At 42.9% G+C, this 24,017-nt stretch overlaps 1 protein-coding gene and 1 long non-coding RNA gene across 4 annotated transcripts in view; one reads left to right on the top strand and one right to left on the bottom strand.

The window, feature by feature from the left end:
• Nucleotides 1-24,017, top strand: part of TMEM132D (transmembrane protein 132D) — a 261,285-nt gene that overhangs the window by 227,107 nt on the left and 10,161 nt on the right. For all 3 annotated transcript variants that reach the window (XR_013930456.1, XM_080402026.1, XM_080402025.1), the window contains exon 6: nucleotides 23,780-23,985. Coding sequence is in view for 2 of the 3 variants with exons in the window: in XM_080402026.1 (XP_080258152.1) it covers nucleotides 23,780-23,985 (206 nt within the window). In the remaining variant the exon portion in view is untranslated. The remainder of the gene's footprint in view (nucleotides 1-23,779; nucleotides 23,986-24,017) is intronic.
• LOC308070139 lies at nucleotides 941-23,972 on the bottom strand. The gene is made up of 4 exons (XR_013930637.1): nucleotides 23,861-23,972; nucleotides 15,024-23,110; nucleotides 1,174-9,367; nucleotides 941-1,035 (listed from the first exon to the last, which is right to left on the bottom strand). It is a non-coding gene; the product is annotated as an uncharacterized lncRNA (long non-coding RNA).

Here is a 24,017-nt window from a genome sequence, read left to right as displayed (position 1 = left end):
GTTGTAGTCTTTGAGATTTTGTGCAGACCTGCAGCTGATATCAAAATGAAACCTGTGAACATGACGTTCCATTACATGCTCCATTTCATTCTACTAAAAAGCCAGACAGGGAGAAGTGAAACTTCAGTAATGAAGGAAAGTATCATTTGCCCTGGTGACTAAGCATCTAAAGGCACAATAGATGTGTACTAAAGTACGTTTAATGCATTGTCTGTAAGCATTACATTAATTGCACTCGACTGTCACTAACAGGAAAAATCAGGGCCAGGCTCAGATACATGCATGCAATTTCTGCTAATGATTGGATCTCATTTCTGCCGCTGAAAATCCAGAGTTAACCCAGTGTAGGTAATAGGATTGCTCTACACTTTATTTGATGAAGAGGAAGTTTATTCCTTATTGGTTTGGGGGTTTTTTTCTGTGTCTAAGCACAGCTCCAACCATCGCTGGATGGTTTAGTTTGGCATCAGATTACTGGTGAAAGCAAAGATCAGCCAGAGCCAATTTTAGCTGTTTCAGTGCCGTAGCCATGTCAGCCCATGTTTCCTTGAAAGTTCTTCACACATTTTGATGATGCCGAGCTGAGTTTCAAGCTTGTAACGAATCTTGAAAGCAACTGTTTCCCTAGGGCTGAGAATTTCATCACAAGGATTTCAAACAGGCCTGCAGACGGGATAAGAAGCAGCCCCTTTGGCAATACAGTTGTATATGTACTATACTAATTTTTCAAGACACCTTGGCAAGTAGTTCTCCGAATTCTGCCCTTTGTTCCCAGGTTAAGCAATGTGTGTGTCTAATCTCACCTCCTGCTGTCTCTCCTCTAAGTAGATTCAGCCGGGCTGCATGCATTGATACTTACTTCTTTGGAACTCATGCTGCTAGGAAAGCTGTATGTAGGTACATGTAACCTCATCTTGTACTTTGTAGTATCCAGATCTGACAGTTATTTTCTGGTCTCCAGTAGGGCTAATTACTGATAAGAGTTGTCTTCATGGGCTGGTTGGTTGTTCGCTTGCAGTCAAGGCTCTCAGAAAACTTGAGTGCATAAAATAAGACACTGAATGTCATAAAGTGTGCCCAACACAAGAAAACGGTAGAAAAGATAGATCAGAAATTACTAGGGGACATGAATAAAGATGATCCCAGAAGCACATTAGCTGGGAGAGGACTTACCAGCACAGGAGACAAATTAATAACCTGTTATTGTGCTGCTGGAGGGGGGATCCACCATGGAAGGGTCTTGGTCTCTTTCCCACTCACTCATCAGCAAAAGATGAGTTATCTGCTTTACACACTGTCAAGAGTGAAATGATCAGCTGTTTACAGACTTGTAGGTTAAAAACAGTTATGTTTAATCATATGCCTTTGCCAGAGGTTGATACATTATGTCAAGACAATGTCAATCCTCTAGTGCCATAAGCTACCCCTTATTTTGCAATGGACATCCCCTGATTTGGTAGTAATTACCTTTGTCTGGTCTGTTTTTTCCTCTTTTTTTTTAGTAAAAGGATCCAGTGAAGGATTAGGAAAAAAAAAAAAAAAGATTGTAAGGCTGAGGTTTTCAATGTGTTTTAAGGTCACTGGTCATTGTCAAGTTTTACATTCCTTTCCGATTCTCCTTCCCATCCTTCTTTCTGGGTGAGGGGGAGTGAGCAAGCAGCTGCATGGTGTTTGGTTGCTGGCCAGGGTTAAACCATGACATGTGAACACTCCCAACTCAGTCAGAAGCTGACACTGCATTGACCAGTTATCTGTAAGTGGAAAAGCCTCATATGTTTGCTTTCCTCTTGATAGCATGACAGGAGTGCAGGTAGGCCAGAGCCAGGGGACCAAAACTGACCTGAATATACCTCTGATGATACTTGGAGATACTCCCTCCTCATAAAAGAAGGAAAATAAGGAAAAAGCCTGCTGAAAATAGTCCAGTTCTGCCTGCACTGGTATCATTGTAAAACAGAGGCAGACTACTGAGAGTGGGTTTGTTATGAAGATATAAACTGGGATAAAATGAATGCCAGCTTCCTAGGGAACGGGGCACCACCATGATCTCCCAGTCTTAAGTGTCTGTTCCACTAAACACTTATTTAGCTAGCCTAGGGCTTTTTGGGGGTTACATCAAGTCTTTCAGTTGTTAGAGTAATATTTTTTCCTTTCATGTGAAATGTAGTCTGAAATACAGAAAAAAGCAGTTGCTAACCAAACTCTCACCTAAATCCATTATAGCTTCTGAAGTCATTGGGACAGGGAGATAAAAGAATTGTAATGACCCCAATATGTAAATATAGATGTAAAAGTTTTTTTGTAGGGATGGAGTTTAGAGGCCAGATATCGTGAAATCAAACATAAAGCTTTTTGGTAGAAATTGAATCAGTGCATTAGTTATCATGGATTTTCATAAAAATAAATAATGCACATTCATTTTTCAGTTTGTAAATGTAAAGTAACAACCTATGAGTTAGCCACTGAAATGATATTATAGACCCAAAAAAGAATAATAGAGCCAAAAAAGAATAATAGAGAAAACTAAGAAAGCAGAAGAGAGAGTTTTCATAAAATTGGCCATTGGCATAAATATAAATCATGAAAGGGAGATTGATTTCATGAAAGATATGAAAGTCAAAACCTCAAGGTGTTAAAAAAGATAATCTGCTCATCTGATAAAGAATCCCTGAGGCTACACAACTTTTAGCTGAAGCAGCCAGATTTACTTAAAGTAGATGAAATTTTTAATTCTATAAGGAATAACATTACAAGGGAACACGCTTCTGCAGTACACAGTCTATTAAGAAGCTGCGCAAAAGAGGAAGCAGCTTACATAGATCCATTTGAAAATTATCTTTGCTCAGAAATTTTGCCAGAAGATTTACAAATAGATATGCGAATGAGAAATTGTAATCCAGAGAGCCTAAATAGCAACATACACATGCTAGGCAGCTATGAGGATTTGGAAGAAAGCACTGCTGGTGAAATGAGTTGGCCAGGCTACTTCTGTGGATGGTGTTTTGTACATAAAAAGCAGGTAGGACATACACAGGTGCCGTGTGAGTGACATCTCCATCTAAGTGTCTGCTAATGTGGAAAGATTTATTTTAGCCTGTGAAAGCCTTTCAGGATTCACACATACCCATCTGTAAATGCAAAGAAATTATAATCTGCCTTGTCTGCACATGCCTGAGGGAGGAAGACTCAAAGATCCAGATGAAACTGTGCTAAGATCTCCTCTCAATATCTGCGGGTGAAAGAACAAGTCTTTTTTAGTACTGCTTTATGCAAAAAAAAGACGGAAGCCAAGAGGCTTGAAGTGCAGCTTTGTCTCCAGCAGTCCTGTAGGCATGAATAACCAACTATACACTGAGATTTTGCAGCAGTCATAGTTCTTTTGTAAATATCACATCTTTCATTTTCCTTCTCCCTCTGTTAAGTGGAGTCCTGCTTTTCAAACAAATAAAAAGGATCAGGGAGCCTCCTCTTAACTGCTGTATCTCAGCCCACTGAAATATGCGTATACATACACAGAGACTGGGTGAGACACAGCAGAGAAGAGCCCAGGGAGGCAACTATACATCTCCTGTAATTAGCTTTTCTCTTTCTATAACATGATTTTGCATGGTGAGGATCACCTCGGTGTCTGAAAAAAAATTCTGAATAATCTTAGCAAGCCCCTCATAGCATCTTCCTGATGCAGACAACCCTTATTTGCCTGACCAAGAAATAAGGAGTTAAATAACTCACCGAAAAATCTCACAGTAAATAATTCTTGGAGAAGTTTAGAAGGCTTTGTGGAGGCCGCAGAATGCCATACCACACAAAGAAGTGCTCCCTCTTTCTCAGCCTTACTCTCCCTTAGAATGGATGAGTGGCAATCATCAGATACATGCAACTTTTTTCATAGGTGGTCTTGAAGTTGAGCACAGCTGAGTGATGGCATAGGTGGGCTTCCAGCAGGAAAAAGGAGGAGAGTGATGGGACACCAGTGGACTTCGCAAACTGCTGCTTGGAAGCCACAATGACAAGTGGACGATTATCAAGAGATACCAAATAAGCCCAGTCTCTGCTCTGTTATAAATAAACCAGGGTAAGTTTATGAGCAGTTGCAATTGCAGTACCAGGTTGAGCTCAGTACAATTGCAGTAATATTTAGCCCTTATCATGAGTTGTCTCATGGTGAGTGTGAAGGATGAAACCACAGTGAGCTCCTGCCAGTTCACTGTGCCGAGAGCATGGCATTAATACAGGGAACTCTGCATATAGTTGACCTGTGCGGTTTGTTCGTGTTGTCTAGAAACCGAGAGGAGACGGGGCAGCTGCCCAGCTGCTCCAGGTGTCTGCATGGTAGGCCAGGGTACGCTTATGTGGGGAACCTGCGAATCGGCACTAAAGGCTGAGTATGTCTGGCACTGCATTGACACTGAATACATGAGTGCTCCTGGGGTTTGGCCATGAGGTCTTTACAAAAGAAGAGCAAGTCTGTCTGTGACATATCAGAGAAGATCTGACAGGCTGCACTGCTGTGTTACTTCCATTTCCTGTAAAGAAGTGAAACACCCATGGATACATCCTGAACTAGCAATTCCTGAAGAGCCTTGCTATAAAAACTTCCACTCAACTTCCTGGGATTTTCTTAAGCTTAAGAAAAGAAGTCATCTTGGCATCCTGCTAAAAAGTAAGGAAAATGACTCTGTTCTTTCACGTAGGTGTATGTGAGGGACTCAGACCTCTACTATAGTTCACTAATGTGCGTGCTCATTGCTGTACTAAAAAGCACCAGCCTCATGAAATGCACTTTCTTTGCCAGCTTTATTCCTCCCTCCTGAGCTGTACCTGCAAAGAGAAGTGCTGAAGATCAGCCGGTGCTGTGGCAGTACTTCTGGAGGCACTGCTTTTCAGAAAACAGCCTGCATCCCTTGGACAGATGTCTCTGCTCTGATTCTAAGCTTACTTAGGCATGAGTGAGTCAAGAACGAGGAGTCAGTGCCTGAGGCTTGTTGTAAAAATTGGTTAGTCTTAGGCTTGTGGCTGTGAGTTTGTGTGATTTGTAGCAGAATGAGAGATGGTCCAGGACTAAGGCTCCGTCACCTGTTTCGTTCAAATAAATAACAATAACTGAATGTAGAACTCTGCTAATTCCCCTTTCTGCTCCCTGATACCATATGTGCTGTTTTTGAGAGGAGGTCTTTTATTTTAGAAGGTTTATTTCTGCCAGCTCATATGTGAGTAACAGCAGCTACTCTTTCAGGGAGTAGTGAAGATGTAGCATGTCTCTAAGCACTGCATGAGTAAGTGACACTGCTGCTCGACAATTCTGTTAGATATTTTCATAAAGGTTTCTTTGGAGGTGGGTATATCTGTCTTTAAAAGGAGGTGCAGATTTCTCCAGGGTACTGCAGAACGATGCAAATCCAGGTCTTCAAAAGTCCCTTTCTTATGCTTCTGAGTTTAAAACCTGTAATGAGCTAGACACAAGAGTAGTCACCCACCCTTTGTCTGTGGTGTAATCCTGACTCCCAGAGGGCGATTTTCAGCATGAACTAGCAGAATTTGACGTCCACATCTGATCATTTGGGGCCTCAGTTCCCAGGTCCTTCTAGTGTCCTTGAGAGCCCCTGCATTGCTGTGCAAACCTGGAATATTTAGCTATCTAATTAGGCCATTTTTCCAATTACAAGGGCAGATCCAGATTAAAAGACTTCCTCATGGCTTCATCTGTTTTCTCTTCATGTCTTTGTAGCCTATATCCAGAATGCAGGCATGGAGCTGCTCTGCTTCTTCCAGCCTGGGCTGGGAGAGACAAGCTGCTGACTTGTACAGTTCTTCCATCAAGTGTCCAGGGTTCATCACAGGCTTTTAATAGGAGTTAGCTGCAAGAGATCCAGCTACTGAGTACACAGACCCACATCTGCTCATTCCTGTAGCTTCCATACCCTGGTGTCTTAACGTGAAATACAGCTGCACCAGGACTTCTGTATTAGTTTTGCAGTTATTATTAACATCACGGGTTCCTAAACACTGAGAACAAGCAAGACCCACCAACGCAACAGGACAGTGTATATTCCGTTGGAGTCTCTTTCATAGTCTGGCTATTCTTTCTTGTTCATTGTTTGAAGATAGTTCAGGACTCAACTCGATTTAACAGCAAACAGATATATGGTACAAGTGATTTTAAGTGTGGAAAGAGTGTGAAAGCATTTGGAAGAGCAAAGCAGTGCGATTCCCATCAGAGTCAATGGGGAACAAGCAGCTAAAATCTTACAAAATGCTTTCGGATTATCCTCCACCTTTGATTCCCCATCCTCACTGAAATCAGCTTCTGAATGTTTGATTGCATGTCTTCCTCATGTCATTTCTTTGAAGGTGAAAGGAAGCTCAGGAGACATGTAGGCTCAGGTTAGCAGCAAAGATAACTCTTCACCGGAAGGCCCAGTGGCACCTAGACTGCACTGCTGCGTAACCCTGTTAGCTGCAACAGGCCCAACAGGCTGCGAGCTAGAGCACAATTTGGCATTCTTTTTGTTGATGGTGAGAAAAGCCAATTTTTTTCTAATCTTACACTGACCCTCAGCGTGTTTTAAAAGCTGCCTTTCCTTTGCTGACTATTAGCCCCAAGCACATCATAGCCTAAATCCTATGCATCTGCCCTGTTGTCTTCTTCATTGTAAGAGCTATAGACACGAGACAGACATTCGCTGTTACCATGTTTATTACTGTCTCTTTTAGTACATTTGTATTAATATAGGATCTACATCTCCCAACAGCACCAAGTCTCAATGACCAGGAACTGCAGTTCTGTATCAGAGACTGTCCTGTGACAGTCTAAACAGCTGTGAATAAAACATTAATGAATGAACAAAGTGAGCAGAAAACAAACCTTTTACGGGAAGATATGAAATAGAAGCTGCATCTCTTCTGTCCTCACCTGGACTTTTATCCATTCCACGAGTGTGGATTTTGTTTCATTAATTTTTTTTTCTTTTTTCTAGAATATGTCTGTGAGAGGAGATAGTTTGCAGCCTGCCTTTCCAGTTTATGCTAAGTATAGCAGGCTTTCATGGATGGTCTGGTTGATTATTCTCAAACCTTAGAGTAAGACTTCCTTTCTAGCCCCAGATAGCATTTGCAGATAGCATTCTCCAGCACTTTGGGACCATGGGAAAGCTTCATAAACATTTCATTCTGGCACTTGCACAATGAGGATAATATCTATACTATATAGATACATATTTATATGAAAAAATACACACATGGACACCGGTTTACATCATAAACACTGAGACTTCACTATGATGTGCTTTACAAAGTGTTATTGGTTGCAAAATGCTGAGACACTATTAGATAATAGGAAAAGTTCAAATATAAAATTTTCACCATCATCACCATTGTTGTTGTTATGTTATTTTACGGAACAAAGAAAGAGACACAGAAATGAAACAGGTTTGATCCATAATAATTCAACTGGTCTTAAATCACACCTTTGTTGAGCTGTGTGAGGAAAACAGGATGCCTTTGCTCCCATCTCTTTAATATGTTTTTCCTTGAATTTTCTTGATTTAATGAAATGCAATCAGTTGTCAGGCAATGGCTTGTCTTGTGGATCAGAATACCTCACAAAGTGATGTAAATTATCACAATTGTTGCTACAAATACAGGTGAGAATAATACATTTAGCATTTTATCACATCTTATAAGGAAAGAAGGAAGTATCAAGTAACATTTACTTTTTGTACTGCAAACTTACTTAATTGCATTCTAGCAACACAAATTACGTTGCTACAAAGACTTTAGTTCAATCCAGGTCATCAGAAAGGGTGCTGAACACTGCAGTCTGCTTTCGTCTCCTGTCTTAGAAGTTCAGAAGAGCTTTAAGTGGTGGCTTTCACATGGGTCGCACTGTGTTCTCTGTTAGCGTGCAAAATATATTTTCCAGTACATCAGGACATGCTTTTGCTCTTGCGATCAATATTGAATCAGAGGAACAAAGATGAAATGCTCATTTCCCTTTCTACGCTGAAAGCCAGCATTTCCTGTAGATAGTATGCATGGACAACAGACAGGAGAAGTTGCACATTACATACCTGAATATATGGCTTAAAAATCGCTGAAATTGTCAAACTGAGCTGAAATGAACAATTCATCCAGCTATGGACAGCGTTCCTGACAGTCATTTGTCTAAGCAGGTTTTTAAAATTACTGCAGATGCTAATCCTGCTGTCTTCCAGTCCTCATTGATCCCTGGAGTTTGAGAGTTTCTGATCCTCTCTACTTCAGATCCTTTTGTTCACTGCTGGCGCCAGGCCAGTCTTTCCCCATCCTATACTTAATTTTTTATATCAAACTTTATACTTTTCTCTTACCTTTCTTGAACTGCATCTGTTTGTTTTAGACCATTTTCTACACTATCAAGATAATTTTGAATTCTAATCCTGTTTTCCAAAGTACTTACAACTCCTCCCAGCTTGGCATCATCTGCAAATTTAATGAAACTAAATAAATGAAAATAAATGAAAGACTCCCATTGACTTCAAGGGGCATTAGAGTGAACCCAAACTGTCTTACGTCTTTAAGAAGTGGTTCAGTTGAAATACACTTATTGCTTTACAAGCCATTTTTGTAAGGGAAAAAGACAGATGCATGCTGAATAATTCAGAGTCATCATTGCTGACTGAGAGAGATGTAACTAATTTGTCAAAATAATGACCTTTGTTCGCTGTGGGGAGCAAGTGGTTTTGGATTATTTCTGCCCCCAGAGAGATGCTGGATGGGCCTGGGTTCAGCTCAGCACTGCCGCAAGGGGCTTACTTAGAGATGTGAAAGGGAAGTTAAGCACTGGTAGCAGTGGTGTTTGCAGATGGTGGGAGGTGTGTTAGAATGACGATGATACTTTCCTTTAAGCCTGATGGAAACAGTGCTGCTACCCAGTCTGTGGAATACTTGGGAATGCCAGCATCACTCCCATGCTGTTGCCAGCTTTGGCCTTGTGTACCTGTGCAAGCGTGCACGTGTATACACACATGCGCAAACCCCTTGCTTCATTGCTGTTTCCCTGTTAGAAGGAAACCAATAGGCACTGAGGGCTTGACATCTTCCTTAAATGAGTGCAAAGAGAGTGTGTACATAGCAGAGGGGAAAAGGATAGACAGCCCTGCCTGGAGCCTTGTAGCAAGTAGCAGAGAGGAGTGATTTAAAAGCAAGCATATTGGGCAGTCAGACCCCCAGCCATGCCAATCTGCTGCGACGCATGCAAGCATGGTCACAGTCCGACCTCCGTGTGTCACATCTTACCCATGTTGTGGGGTGACAAGCTCAGAGCCATGTGCCATTTTGCAGTCCAGCGTGGAAACTCGTTTGTCTTCAGTTGTCCAGAAATAGGCAACTGGAGGAAGAGAAGGTCATGTTAGTGCATCGAGTGAGGACAGAAATCCCCTCATTACTCAGCATCCTCGCCCACAACTCCAGTGCGGAAGGATGCTGTCTCCCATTTCAATGCAAACTTTGTAGTCACTTTTATAGCCAGCATTATTTGGAAAACATTTTCTGGAATTTCAGCCTGTCCGTGTTGGCTGATGCCAGCTTTCAACTGGTACTTCTGTATTATGGCTGCTGCTCTGCTGTCGGAGCTCAATCCTGCTTAGATATGCTTCTCTGAAAGTGCTTTTTGGCTTAAAAAGGTATAGGTCTCTGAGAAATTGTTCATGCTTTGCTGTTGGATTATTTTTCTCCAGTCACTGCAAGGTGTTGGCCAGCTTTCCAGAGCATGGCATGCATGCATGCATGAGTATATGTACATTGCAACAGCTTTCTCCTTTTTTTTTCTAAGTGGTAATGTTGGATATCTGAATATTTGCCAGAGGAATAGAACTAGACTTTGCCTGTGCAAACTCAGTATCAGAAAGAGGACTGAATCTTTAAGACTCTTTGAAGTCATACTATTACCAAGATGAAAATCTCTTTTTCCTTGTAGCTTTAACTTCCAAAGCCTGCCATTGCTACACATATTTAATCTTCTTTACCTTGTGTTGGAGTGACTGAAATGCAATGCCCTTGCTCAGGATGGTGTCTTAAGTTACACAGGTAATTTCATCAGCATTTGTTCATTGTTCTATTAAGTACCATCTGAGACATGGCTTAACTCAAGGAGTTTCCTGCAGATCTGTACTTGTGGGACACTGAAGTCTGAGAGCACCGAAGAGTTCAAAATCCTCTCCTTTCATCTTGGCATTCTCTTCTCGCTGCAGGGTCTTTTCATTCACTTCTCCTGTGTGGCTCTTGCCTCCTTTAAGTCTGTGGAGGTCTGGTCTCACACTTGGCTTAGGTCAGATCAGTTCTCAGTGGTGTCCCTAATTAAAATTCATGTATAACCCAGGACTCTTTAGGAAGAAATTAGAAGAGCAGTACACTTCTTGTGTGAGGGTGGAAACACTGGCCCTTTAGGGTAGGATGATTAGAGCTGACCAGAGTCAAAGAAAAGTCTGTGGTTTGGATTAAATCCTTGAGCAGAAATACTGCACCCTTAATCCTCCAGACATTAAGGTTGTCCTATGACAGGTGCTGCTGTTGTCTCCACTTAATGGATGGAAAATGGCAATACTAAAGACGGGCTCCTTGAGTAGCCAATCCAGTCTCTTGCTGGAGGGCTAGAGACGTGACGTGCCTGTGATGTCTGTGGCATGCTGTCACCTATGGCACAGAAAAGCCCAAGCTAGTGAGTCTGCCCAGTACTGTACTCTATGGAGGAAGGTATGGAGCTAAATTACATGGGCACAGCACTGTGCATGCATAACTATTGCTTTTAGTGCTCAGCTGGTTAGATATGTTGTAAATCTCCATTGATCTCCCAGCTTGAGGGTTGGCGTGCCCATCGTCAGCCCAGGTGCACGTTGCAGACATGCAATTGGGAAGGCTTGGCGCAGGAGCCCACATAAGCAGGTCTTCCAAATTCCATGTGACTGCCTTCACCACTCTCCTGTCTTCCCTCCTTTCCAGCTGTTTATTGTCAAGAATACGGGCCAAACTTTATAATCTGCTTGCAAATGTCAAAGTGTCATTTCTGAGTCTTCGATAACCACCTGTCACTGCAGCACGAGCTGCATAATTAGAACTGACAATCCCAGTCTAAAGATTTCTTGGAAGCTGGAAAAATGAGAATGTTGTCAAAAAAGTAGAAATGCTTCCAGTCTGCAGTGCAGTGATGGAGATGAAAGATAAGAGAATCCAAGAAGGCAGAGCATATATCAGCCCAGTGCCTTTTTCTAACTAGAAGTCCAAAACAGTCTGTAAGGATTTACATTACTCTTAGAGCCTTAAAGAAAATGTATTTTAAGCTGGCTTCTCTATTTCTCTCTCTCTTTAAGCTGGCTTCTCTATTTCTCTCTCTCTTTACTGGACAAATCAACACCAGGTTTCATAGCAGTCATGCTTAAAGCCACAGTAAGGGTGCTAATTTTTCCATTTTGTTCATTTTTTAGTAGTTTTCCATTAGAATTATGAAAACCTTTTAAAACAGGATCTTATTTTTTCTAACAGAGAAAAATTTAATTGGAGGCAGTGTTGAATCATACTGCATTCTCAGTTCTGAGTAGCAGATACAGATCTCAGAATATGATTTGAATTTTTTTGTAGGTGGACAGTGACTTTCAGTGGCCTTTAGCACTCATATCTCAGGGCAGAAAGTAGTCAGCTGGAGAGGTAGGGATTTCTCTTCATTAAAAGATCTTTTTGTTAAAAACTCTCATCTTGGCCAACACTGGGAATTGACCTAGGAGCTCAGTCTGAAGCAAGAGAGCTAAATCCCACAGCTCGCCTAGCTGTGGGATCTTACCCTGTCTGTGCAGCAGGGTGTGCGGAGGAGCTGCAATACTTACTACTCAGCACATCGCGCATGCTTCACTTCCAGCCCACCTACACCCTCAAAAGCAGCATATATGTAATAGTCATTTGAATTTGCTTATGAAGTATAGCTCTCCTTTGCACTTGTACAGTATATCAAAAATGACCTGGTAAGGACAGATGAGAAATGACTGGAAGTGTGTCTCAGGATAATGAAAAGGAAAACAGGAGTTCTTTAGAAAGACAGGCTTGTTAATGTGAATGTAATATATGTGATGGCAGTGCCAAAAAAAGAAAACTTGACATAGCCGATGGAAATAATGTACTATGCAAATATGGCAGAGATTCAGATACTTCAGTCCTTATATCTGCCTATGTGGTTATGCTGCAAGGGTATCACCCAAAAAGATAAAAGGGACCATGGCTACTGAAGCCACAAGAAGCCATGAGGGTGGCAGCAGCATGCATGCCAATGGCAAAACCATGGTGCTCCCACAGGCAGTGGGGCCAAGGGGACTCCTCACTGCAAGACCAGGCTCTAACCTAGTTTTGAGTAGCAGGGTACTGTGGTAGGAGAGCCCTCGGATTTTGGGATTCCTGTCTTTGCTGGGTCACAAATGTTCTGTGAACCTTAGGCATGTGATTTGATCTCTGTGATTCAGCTCTTTATCTCAAATAGTAAATTAAAGTCGGGTTTTCTGCCTTGGTCAGATGTTGTAAGAGCTTTATGAAGGGAACATCACTGGGTGTCAGAGTTCTCATCTCCTCTGTGACTATAAAGTGCTGCTACAATATGTTAAGGAAACATTTTTAGGAGGAAGAAATGTTTGGCTGTGGTGATGATTATCAAAGGTGAATAGCCTCCACATTGCAGAAACCATGCTGCACTGAGGAATAACCTGTTGCAAGGCCACAGCAAAGCAAGATGTGGGATCCTCAGTGGTGGATGCCAGTGAGAGCCCCTAGTCCACTCAGCCCAAACACAGAGGGGGAATTCAGAGAGATGTTCATTTGGGAGTAACCAAGGGCTTGAGCATGTATGAAAAAAAGTTTCCCCCATTAGGAAAGACTTAGTAAACAGTCAATGTTGTAGTCCACCTGTGCTACCAGCACATCTCCACCTTATGAGACAGGGACAAGCCTTGGTCTCTGTGGGAGGACAAGCCCACAGCTTGCTGCAATAAAGGAGACATTTTGGGGAGCTGCACTCTCCCTGGCTGGGGTGCACAGATGAGAAATCTTTTTCATGCAGGTTCTTTTCTTAAAAGAACCTTTTGCTTTTGTACAGAACAAGCAGCATTCCAGTAAAATGTTTCTTTTAGCATTGATGTTCCAGCTGTATGTTTGTTGTTCTAGCAGGCAACGGAATGGCATGCATGCTTTCTGTGATCAGCATGTGAGGACATAAAACACATACCTGGTACATTCATTCAAATAGAGATTTGTTGCTTAATATAGTACAGACAAGTGTAAAATCAGTAAGTATTATGGGAGCCAATAGTCATATATTTGGCCATTTGTGAATGAAAGAAAACAGTGAAAAAAATTCGATGCCTTCAGCTGAACTGCATGCTGGATTGCCTGTGGAACAGAAAGGAGCTGGCAGAGATTTCTGGTTCCTATAAACAAGGGGAGTATGAAGTATCCTGGATATGTTGATTAGATGCTTCACACACCTAGTTTTACTGTCATGATAAGTATAGGCAAAATCAAAGTTACTGACTGCAGCTTAATGCTGCTGCTTGTTTAGTTTCACAGTCTGGGTCTGAAACCAACGTGCCAGTGTGCTGTTGGGAGCACTTCCAGCCCCAGCACGCTGTGAGAGCCAGGCAGCAGTGGGACTGCTCCACACCAGCGCTGCCGGTGCTCCTCCACCAACCCTTTTTGCATGTGGGGAGATTCAGCATCTCCTAAGATCCTTCAGCTGCCCTGGGATAATATAGGAGTTGTATGACATACTTCGTCTTCCCGTATATTTGGTCAGATTCACATTGCACGCAGTTCTGTCCCTTTTCCTCTCAGCTGTTCCCGAAGGTGGAGGTTCCCGCATACGGTATGAGCAGCCCTTAGAACAGGCTATTTCAGGCTGTGTGCATCTTGATTACCTTCCTCTCCACAGCGTTGCTTCACTGACTGGATCTGACAAAGGTAGAACAACTGACCGTCCCCTTTACAGCACGGTTTCAGTGTTTAGTCCATCCGATTTGTCACATTCTTCATTGGAAGTCAGATATTTATTACCCAGAGAAAAACAAGCAGCCTTTTCTCCTTTCTTTTCACATGCAAAGTTGTTCTATTGTCGTTACTCGTCTTTAAGCTTTACTGGAAGGAGGGGAGAAATGCCATTCTCAGTTTAGTAATAAAAAGCTTGGGGTACTGGCTATATTTATCATTCTTCTCCCCCCTTGCTTGGATGACTGCAGTGAGTGATTACAGAGTGCATGTGGTTCTCTGATCAAGAGAGAAATAGGAAGGCGTAATTTGATGTCTGCAAGAAAGTCTTGTCACATTCATTACAAACAATTGTGGCTTCTAAAATCTAAGGCGTGAGGTGGTGGCTTGAGCCCAGCAGCATTCTGGCTAGTCGTCAGACAGTACTTACCTGTCTAAAGCTCTCCTACGTGACAGTGCTGACATTTCCGTGTCCCACTGATTTAGAGGAGCAGATGCCAAAGCCATGTCACCTTTTGCCTATCCTGTGCTGACAGGATAGCTGCTCACTGAATATCAAGAGCAGCAGGTGGGCAGGAAGTTGCCACCTTCCTTTTCCAGCTGGAAAGCAGGAATTGCAGCCTAGCCAACAGCAAATGAGGGATGGCCATGGCAGCAAAAGGAGTAGATAACAGCAGGAGTGAATGAAGCCATTTGATTTCTCCGTGCATTGCCTGCTTGCCAGGGACATAGTTATTCTCTATGCCACATCCTACAGAACTGTGTCGTGCCCTCAGTGTGACTGTGATCGACTGCTGGTGCAGGTGAAAAAAGTGAAGGACTGTCCTCTATCTACATATGAATTTTAATCAACAGAAGGTTGGTTGATACAACAGAAGGTGTAATCCCAGCACCTGAGCTTGCTCTTGTCTCTTTTAGATCAAGCTTTGTAAAATCCCTGTAAAACAAGGGGATAGTATCTTCATTTTACAAATACAGCAAAGGGAGATTAAAGGCCAGATTTGTTAAGGAGATTTGGCCACAAAACTCACCTTGAGCTCAGTGGGAGTTAACACTTCAATATCCTTGAGAGTATGGATCTCAATAAATGACACATAGTCATCTAGTAAGTGTGTGATGGAGTGGGGAATTAATCCCACACTTTCGGAAAGGTTGTTCTGTGCCTTTGCTTTCCTTCCTGCAAATGAGAATAGCACTATTCATTGCGCTGAAGGTACTCCAGATTTCATGTGATTGGATTTTAATTGAGCGGAGTCTCATTGTGATGGTTTTGTTTTGATTTGTGGCCCCAGTTGATCACAGTTTACTGGGGAAAATTTGGCAGACTGTATTCAGTCAGAATTTGTAGTTCTGTAAAACAGCTTCATGAAGTTATGCTAATTTACTTGGAATGTCATCTGACAGAAAAAGGAAGAAAAGGATGCTAGCAGCTTCCTGTTGTCTCAAAGAAACAGCTTGTTTTGACATTTACAAAATGAAATGTTTTGATTTTTCATTTCAAAATAACTTCTTTCTTGATGTTATGGTATTTTTACATGATGTTAATCATTTGAAATTGAAATTAAATGGAATTTCATGCCCCCAAAATGAAACCACATGTAGGTGTCTTGAAAGCCCTCATGAAGTGAAGCATTCATCCCCCAGGCAGCTCTACTGCCAGTCCCATGGGAGAGGAGCCACTCAGCACTGGGAACACATCATCCCCAGGTGGCTCCTGGCTGTCCTGAGCACGGTGGCTGAGTGGGGACAAGGAAGAAGCTCTTTGCAGACTACGGGTAGCCCATAGGCAGGCACTAAGTCATAGGTGAGGACAGCATGTACAGCGGCTTAGTAATGTGTCCACACGTGACTGTGTGGCAGCTGCTCTTCTCTCACTACATCCTTGAAAAATGTATAGATTCTGTGCAAATCCCCGCATAGGGATAAATTTGACTGTTCTTAGTAGTGGAAGCAGGTGCAAAAGCAACATGGAAGGGAAAAATCCACCAAAATCTTATACACCAAATCTTGATTTAATAAACCAAAAGGTGATTCCTGAGAAGAGACTTTTAGGGGGGGAATTTATGAGTTAGTAACACCAACATGCTGCAAACATTGTGTCAGATCCATAACGTTCACTAAGGAGGTATTAAACTTGCAGCTAGGATTGGATGCTTGCCCAGAATTGTAAGTCCTCTTAAAATACGCCATTGCATATTTCACTCAGGCATATTTTTCTGAGGATAATATATTGATGTTTGCCACAAAGATGTGGAACAAACTAAGAATTATCTTAGAAATCAATTGGTATCACAGTTCTCTTAATTGATGTGCTCTATGATGGGCTTCCGGTGGATTAGTGCAGTAAAAAACATTTTTCATTTACACAGGTCTCTGCTAATATCTGTCTGTTGCTGAACTTCCTCTGAAGCAGTGCTAGGTGTGCTTCCATCGTGACACTTTGGAGATGCCTGGCAGTAAACAAGCTCCTAAGACCCTTAGAAAGCAAGGGGGATGTTTGAGTGAAAAAGCAGATACGATTGTGGGTTGCAGTATTTTTTGGTGTCATGCTGCAGTAGGAAAACCACAGCAGAAAAGCATGGACACTCTGAAGATGTGGGCCTTCGAAGTTCAGAGCACCCGCTGGTTTTTCTGAATCTGCAGAGTTCAGATGTGTCACCTCCTCTGAAAAAGGCACAACCTTTCTGCACAGGGCAGAGAACCAGGTGCGGAGGAATTATGAGGTATGAAGCCTTGTTTACACAGCTCATCATTTACCAACCTTGAAAGAGTTTTTTCAGACTTTGGCAGATACTTTAAGACTCACAGTCAAAATTCAAAATATCTAAAATTAAGAAGACCTTATGCAGTGTAAATCCCCCGAATGGAGAAAGCTGACAAGGTGATGCTAGATTTAAAATCTGACTGCAATCCAGTCGTTAAGGTTCAAGCCAAGTCATTCTTCTTCCAGCAGGTGTGGAGCAGCCCAGCTTGGGATATTTACCCTGCTGAAAGTGTAAGTCCCTGAGTAACTGAGGAACAGGAAGAGCATCCCTGAACTTGATGTGATAGCCATTTGCCTTTACTGTTTCTTTCTGGGAAAATAAAATAAATAAATCTTTCTCTGCCACACAGGAGGTGCTTTAATTATTTCTCAAGAGCAGCTGTTCAGTGGTTGTTCCTAATTCCAGAAGCATCCAGAGTGGTTAACACATCAGTTGCTGTCATCAGATCTGAGGATGGTGATTTCTTAACCTCAGGGTCCTCAGAGAATCCCAGACTAGGACAGGTCCCTTCTTGAGGTGGATAGTGAGTTTAGTGGTGATCTACCTGCTGTGCTGCTTCTTCATTATAGTCACTTACCTCTGCCTTCCATAATTTCAGGCAGGATTCAGTTATCACAGTAACAAATCTCACTCCAACACTTCAGGTTAAGCATGGGTGATTAAAGATGACTCCGCCTTCCCTGAGTGACTTATAAGGGACTTACAGAGCTAATAATGGCATCATCCTTATGTACCCTGATACACAGCTTGTGTTCTGGAGTCTTTTCTAGCTCAAATGAGCTGCTTTTGCTTGGTTATTTTCTTCCTCATTCATTTTTAATGGTTATAAGAGACTCCTCCATTCCTATTCTGACAGTAGTGATTTAGGCAGGACTCATGAACATAACTTGCGTTACTAAATATCACCATTTATGCTGGTAGACCAAGGAAAATGTGTGCAGTGCTGAATCAGAAGAGATCCCATGAGCTTGCCCAGGTGGCAGGGCTGTGTTTAAAGTGTATACTATAAATGGAGAGTGCTTGTATGGGGGAAGGATCACTTACAGGAACATGGACTGGGGACAGAGTCCTAGAGTGTTTCCGAAATACAGATGTTATGTGGAAGTATCAAAGACTTACTTTCCTAATTGACCACCCCTGAAATTTCTGAACTAGAACTGGTCAAGGTACATCTTATTTTCAAAGACTTACTAGCTGTGACTTTGTGAAAAGCAGTTTCCTGTGAGGATTTTACTGTTATCCCATGGGGATTTAATAATGGTAATGAGTTGGGGAAAGACTGTTACAGCTGTTTCTGAGAGCTAACAGTGAAATGCTGGGTACCCCTTCTGGGAGTTACAATGTACATTCCCCTTTCCCTCCCTCCTATTAGATCTTTGGATTCTTCTCAGCCCAAAGCTAACATGGATTTTATGGGACCAGAGAAATGGTCAGCCACACAAATTCTTATCTACCCTAGACAGCCTCTGCAAAAATGTAATGAGAAAAGCAGTAAGATCCTTTTAGGAAAGGGATGGGAACAATATTCTCTGGACAACTGGATACAGGAGGTCAGTGATAGGGATCATGTGTGATTTGAGGGGGCTCTTGCTTCTTTCCATGGCTTTCCCAGGCTGGCTGAAGTCCTGCTACTACAAGGCTTTGAAGAGTCTAGTGTTTCCTTCCACAGATAGTCTGGCAAACTGTGAAATAAAGTAAGATAAATTAAGAAAAACTTAATTTCTCTTGCTTTTAATCACACCTGAAGAGCATACAGAATGCGGGGTGTTTTAACAGACAGCACTGACTTCTTTTCAAACAACACTGGCTTTTTAGGTAAATGTAAAAAAGAAGCGCCTTGGACCAGCAATGCCCCCCTCCTTTTCTGGTCAATATGTGTTTGCCAAGCAAACGGTCCTGGGTTGAAGTGGCACAGCAGCATTACCTTCACAGCTGCAAGGCTACCACCTGAGTTTTGGGCTCAGTTTTGGGGTACCCGACGTACAGAGCTGCACGTGGGGCTGAGGAATGTGTATGTACAGCATGGATTTTGTGGTAGGAAGCAGCAGTGACTTTATTCCTGTTTCTGACAGTAGGGCTAGGGCTTTGGATTAAATGCAATGATGGGCACATTTGAAATATTCCACCCTGCACATTTTGTAGCACTGATGGTTGAACTTGACATCCAGCTTGCCAGAAGCCAGGTGTTTGGTATGTACCTGGCGCACTTAGAAATCTCATTCCTAATTCTGCGCTGTGCTGGCAATAAGGGACGGACCTCTGACCTCAGCTGCCCTGGCACACAGATTAGATGTGCGTGCATGACGCAGAGGAAGCTGCCTTAGTTGTTCACAAATGTCAGGAAAAGGTGGAGCTGCAGGAGCTGAATGAAACACAAAGCACTTTTGTAACCTACCAAGCGCATGCCCAAAAAAGCCATTCAGACCCCAGTCCCCTCAAGAGATAAAAGTCCGCTGTATTGAATTTCTAGAGCATCTTGTGAGCACCAAGTACAGCCTCCCTTAATTAACGTAATTCAGCTCAGCATAGTTGTGTGAAAAGCTCCAGCGACACAAAGCCCAGAAAGGTTTTAGCAAGGGAGCACAGCACCAGAAGGGTATAATGGCGTTATAATGTCCTTGAATTACGGTGGCCACAACACAGAGAGATATATTCCAGCAGTACATTAATAGTAAAAGAAAAACTACTCTGTCTCTCCTGAGCCCTTCCTTGTCACCTCTACTGAAAACCGGAGTTGCCATCCCTGAGATACCAAAACTCAAAGGCAGGAGGAAAGGAAAAAGAGATATGGGTGAGAGTCCCCAGATTTTGGAAAGAAAACAAATGGGGTTTCCCCCCAAACTGCCCACCTTGCTCCAGCCCCTTTTTAGTTCCTATTGCATTTTATGATGTGTTTAATAATTTTCAGAAATCTGTGTTTTGGGACCAAGCTTTTGCAACCTCATAGGTTCCTTAATACCTAACTGTCGGGTAGCTCTTGGCCGATTTAGTACAGACACTCTCTTCCATTTGCAGACTCCTGCACACACATCTGAGGGTATGTGCAGTCACTCCATTCATGCATTTAATAAACTGGGAACCGCAGCCATTTCTGTTGTATGTGGCGAGGCGTGTAAAGCAAGAACAGTAGTACAGGAAGGAGGGTTGGTAGTTAAAGGCTGTTTGTAAGAATTAATGCTAAAGAAAAGGAGCTGCTTGACAGACTGAGGAATTGAAATCCGTTACAGATTGAAAAGGAGACGTGGGCTCAGAACAGGCAGTGGCAGCAGAAGCTCCTCCGTGCTGCCCCCACCAATGTTAACAGGGGGAAGCCATGCGAGGGGGTACCCGGTCACTCTCTCCGCCCCGAGGCTGCCAGCTGCTGAGCTGCATTTGATGGGTCTTTGCTCATGTGTATATTTGTCCTGCAGATGCTCAGCTGAGTCCCATCAAACTAATTTCACAAAATAGCCACTCATTTCCAACAAACAGCTTAGAGAACTAATCTCAAAAGAGGCAGAGAAGCTCAATTTTTCTTCTTTCTTGACATCTTTTTAGTCCTCCTGTGTTGGAAGATGAATGGTTCGGATGTGTCTGCAGTAACACAGGCATGCCTAATCTGCCTTTTTATTGATGACCTGTTTCTGAATGTCCTGGCCTGATTTATGAAAATGTACTGTACTTTGCACGATGTTTTGATGTTGCTTTGTTAGGACTGCATGCAAACTGCAGCAGAACAGTGATGCTTATTCATTCCAACAGTGAAGGGCTGGCTGGGAACTGAATGAGCTCATAGTTGTTGCTGTCTTCACTTACAGAAAGGGAAACGGGAGAAAGCGGGTATCCCAAGTGTAGTCATTCTTTTCCTGACCATCAGTTTGTTTTATAAATCATAATCTTGAAAGCACAAGGTCGTGGTATGTATTTAATCATTCATATAGTGGGCTTTTAGGGATGGATTCTTTTTTTTAACTCTCTGTAGTAAACCCTGATAAAGTTGGAACTGAGGTCTGTTTGCCTGCCAAATTTTCTTTCCCTTTTTATTGCTTGAGCATTAATGAATTTAAAATCTCAGAGTGTGATTCCCATCTCTTACTAGCATAATTCAGCAGTTACCCCTATTGCCTGGGAGACTCTCAGCCTTGTTCCATTCCCTGTGTGCTGAACTGCTCTTCACACACACAGAGAGTAATAAAAATAACAGCAATATCCCACCTGCGTTATCTATCTGTGCTTCAAAAGCCACTGCTCAGACAGTGAAGCCAGTAGGAGGACGTTTGGCAGGTCCCCAGCGAGAAGCCCTGTTGCAAGTGTAGAGCAGTGGGTGCGCCGGGGAGGCAAGCGAGGTCTGCTGGGGAGCCGGGCTGCAGGAGCTCAGCACTCTGCTCAGCAGAGGACACTACGGGTGGTTTGGAAACATCCTTCAACTATAACTTCAGAAATTTACCTGTTACCTTAAATCACCAGGAAGTGTTTCAGTCCTAGGTTGATCACCCAGTGGGAAATTTGGTTGCCTGATATGTTAATTAGCAAAGATTCACAAGTATGAGGTGTTGCTAGCTGGAAGCAGAGGTGGTGAGGAAATCACATGGAAAGCTATTTACCTGGCCCCATGTGCTACTAAAGAAAATCCTTGTCTTCAGGCTGTTTGCTTGTACTTGTAGTCCAGCCTGCAGAGCACAAAGACAAGGGAAGGACCTCAGGGCCATTAGCTCCCAGGCTGAACATTTTCCTTGGAGCCACTTCAGCCTTGATCTGTTGCCTCTCAGGCAGAAGTCAGCACTTTGAGACTCTGTCCAGTTTTTCTTCTCACTGGCATCCCACAGAAAAAGAGGAAAGGTGGAAAGCAGCAGAGAGAGCTTACTAACACACAGGAGAGTTGTCTGATTTGAGAACAGCACTTAAATTACAAAAATGCAACAAGGATAAGTGCAATGTCAGCAAGGAATAGACACTTTCTGTCACAGCACTCCAAACTATCAAGCTACAACAAGGTCTTTTACCATCACATACCAGCACACTCTTCATGCCAGTCCCTCTGCTGGCCTGGCCTGGCCTCATCCAGGGTACACTCTTTGCTCTCTTGCTTCTTCCTCGGCTGCTCTCTCTTCATTGGCTGCCCAACCACTTACTTAATTTAACCAGCCACAGCTGCACCTTATCTACATCGGCCAACCCGCCGCCCCTGAAGCCAGGCCACAGTTGTATATTATCAATGCTAATTAACCCAGCTTCATTCCTCTACAACTTTCCACTTAGAGAAGCAAGGTACGCGTGGCGTGGGAGAAGGAGCAGGTGCACCAGGCACTGCCCGAAGGTCTTCTGAGTTGCCGCTTGTCAGACAGGCTGTTAGACATCGCAGGTAGGAAGTATGATGTACTTCTCACTCTGAAAATATTGTGCTCACATTGCTGTGCCTTCTGCAGGGATGCAGGAATCATATCTGCAATCTTGCTGCTGCCTAGATGTGCTGCTCCCAGAAGGGGAATGTGCTTATGCTTCCAGCCTTTCCTATAGCCATTTCAGCAGGCTCATGTGAAGTTTTTCCCAGAGTTTTGCAGTCTCCTCTTCCTCAGCTCAGCCCAGTTTGAATCAGCATTATGATGAAGTGCATATTATATCAGTGCCACAGCCGGGACTTGTCTGTGCTCAGCTGCCTGCAGTGAGGTCCTTCCCTTGTGTTGCATACCCCCATGCTTTGAGGCCTTTTTGACAGCAACTAGGTTCTGTTGCTCTGCAGCACAATGAGATTGGATCCTGACAGGAGCTGTTAAGAACTGCTGTAAAACATGCTAACATGAGAATATCCCAAAAAATGTAATTCTGCCTGCAAATAAACTCCTTCCTTTCCTGCTGAAACCAATGGCAACTATAAGATTTTGCCCTTAAAACGGACATTGCTTACCAGAAAGATACTGCAAGTGTCATAGTAATACATTTTTGGTACATTACCTAGGCTCAGACAAGCAAGGATGGCAATGGATTTGCTATGGATCTGTCTCTAAGGGGGGGTTGTTGTTTGAAGATAATAATATTAGGAATGCAGATTATGCTACAAAAGCTGGTGATATTTAAATACGACTTAAATTAATTTAGCATTTAAACAGAAAAGTAAACAATGGCATTGAATTCAGATGAAGATGAGACTTGGCAGGCCTGCCTGGTAATAGATTGTGAAAAGAGTTCAGGATTTTAGTAGATCATTCCTTGAGATCTTCAGAACGGTAAAGTGGTAGTTAATAAATTATTTGACATGTACTTACATATTTTAACTAGCTGTAACGAACAGGTCCTGTCAGGTCACCTGGATCCTTGCAATGGCTGCTAAATTGCTTGAGTGAGATTTACTAACTCCGCAATACTGGTGTTCAGAGCTGCAGGTAATAAATGAAGTGACATCAGGACCAGCTTGAGCAGAACATTGTGTAAGACCTTTGCGAGGCTTGCAGCAGAGATGAGGCTGTTTGGCCCCAGTGAACACCACTGGGCCTCAGTGAGCTCTTCCCTGTGATCAGTTTTTGGTTGATGTGACCACCCCAAGCCCTGGCACCTGTAATGGGACTCCTGAAGAACACTGTCCCAATTTGGGATTGACTAGATAGTTTTGTCCCCTACTCAGTTCTTCATGCAGGCAGTTACCTGTTCCTCCCTGCAGTACGTGGGGCTGCACACAAAGTAGAGAAGGATAGCAGAGTCTGACTGAGCTCTGGGAAGAAGACAAGAATGCTCTGTCGGTGCCATTATATTGGGACAATCCTATTGCTGGAGTGGGAGTGAAGGACAGAAAGAAGCTGTTCTTTTATCTTAGATTCTATTGGAAATGTTTACAGCACAAAAAGCCTGCCTGATAAAATTATGCCAAATTATACAGGCTATTAATGGCATACTAGGCACCTCTCCTGCTATTCCTAGCTGTCCCCTGAACTTGGAGCTAGTTTAAAACTTTATCCTGCCTCTTCCTCCCACTCACTTTCCCAGCATGTGGTATACTTTATAATTTGTGAAGAGGCTCATTATTTTTTTTTCCTTTCTCCTTTTTTCAGGTTTCTGACAGATGTGACTATGTCTTTGTCAATGGGAAGGAAATGAAAGGCAAAGTGAATGTCATAGTTAATTTTACTTACCAGCATCTGAGTGCCCCTTTAGAAATGACAGTCTGGGTTCCTCGTCTCCCGCTGCAGATAGAGGTCTCTGACACAGAACTAAATCAGATCAAGGGGTGGAGAGTCCCCATCATCTCTAATAAGAGGTAGGTTTCATTAGAGGATGCTCATTACAGGC

This window comes from Falco punctatus, assembly GCF_963210335.1.
Source record: "Falco punctatus genome assembly, chromosome: 1".
In the NCBI taxonomy this organism is placed as follows: domain Eukaryota; kingdom Metazoa; phylum Chordata; class Aves; order Falconiformes; family Falconidae; genus Falco; species Falco punctatus.
Note: the sequence above shows the minus strand (reverse complement) of the source record. Positions and strands in the feature narration are given on the sequence as shown.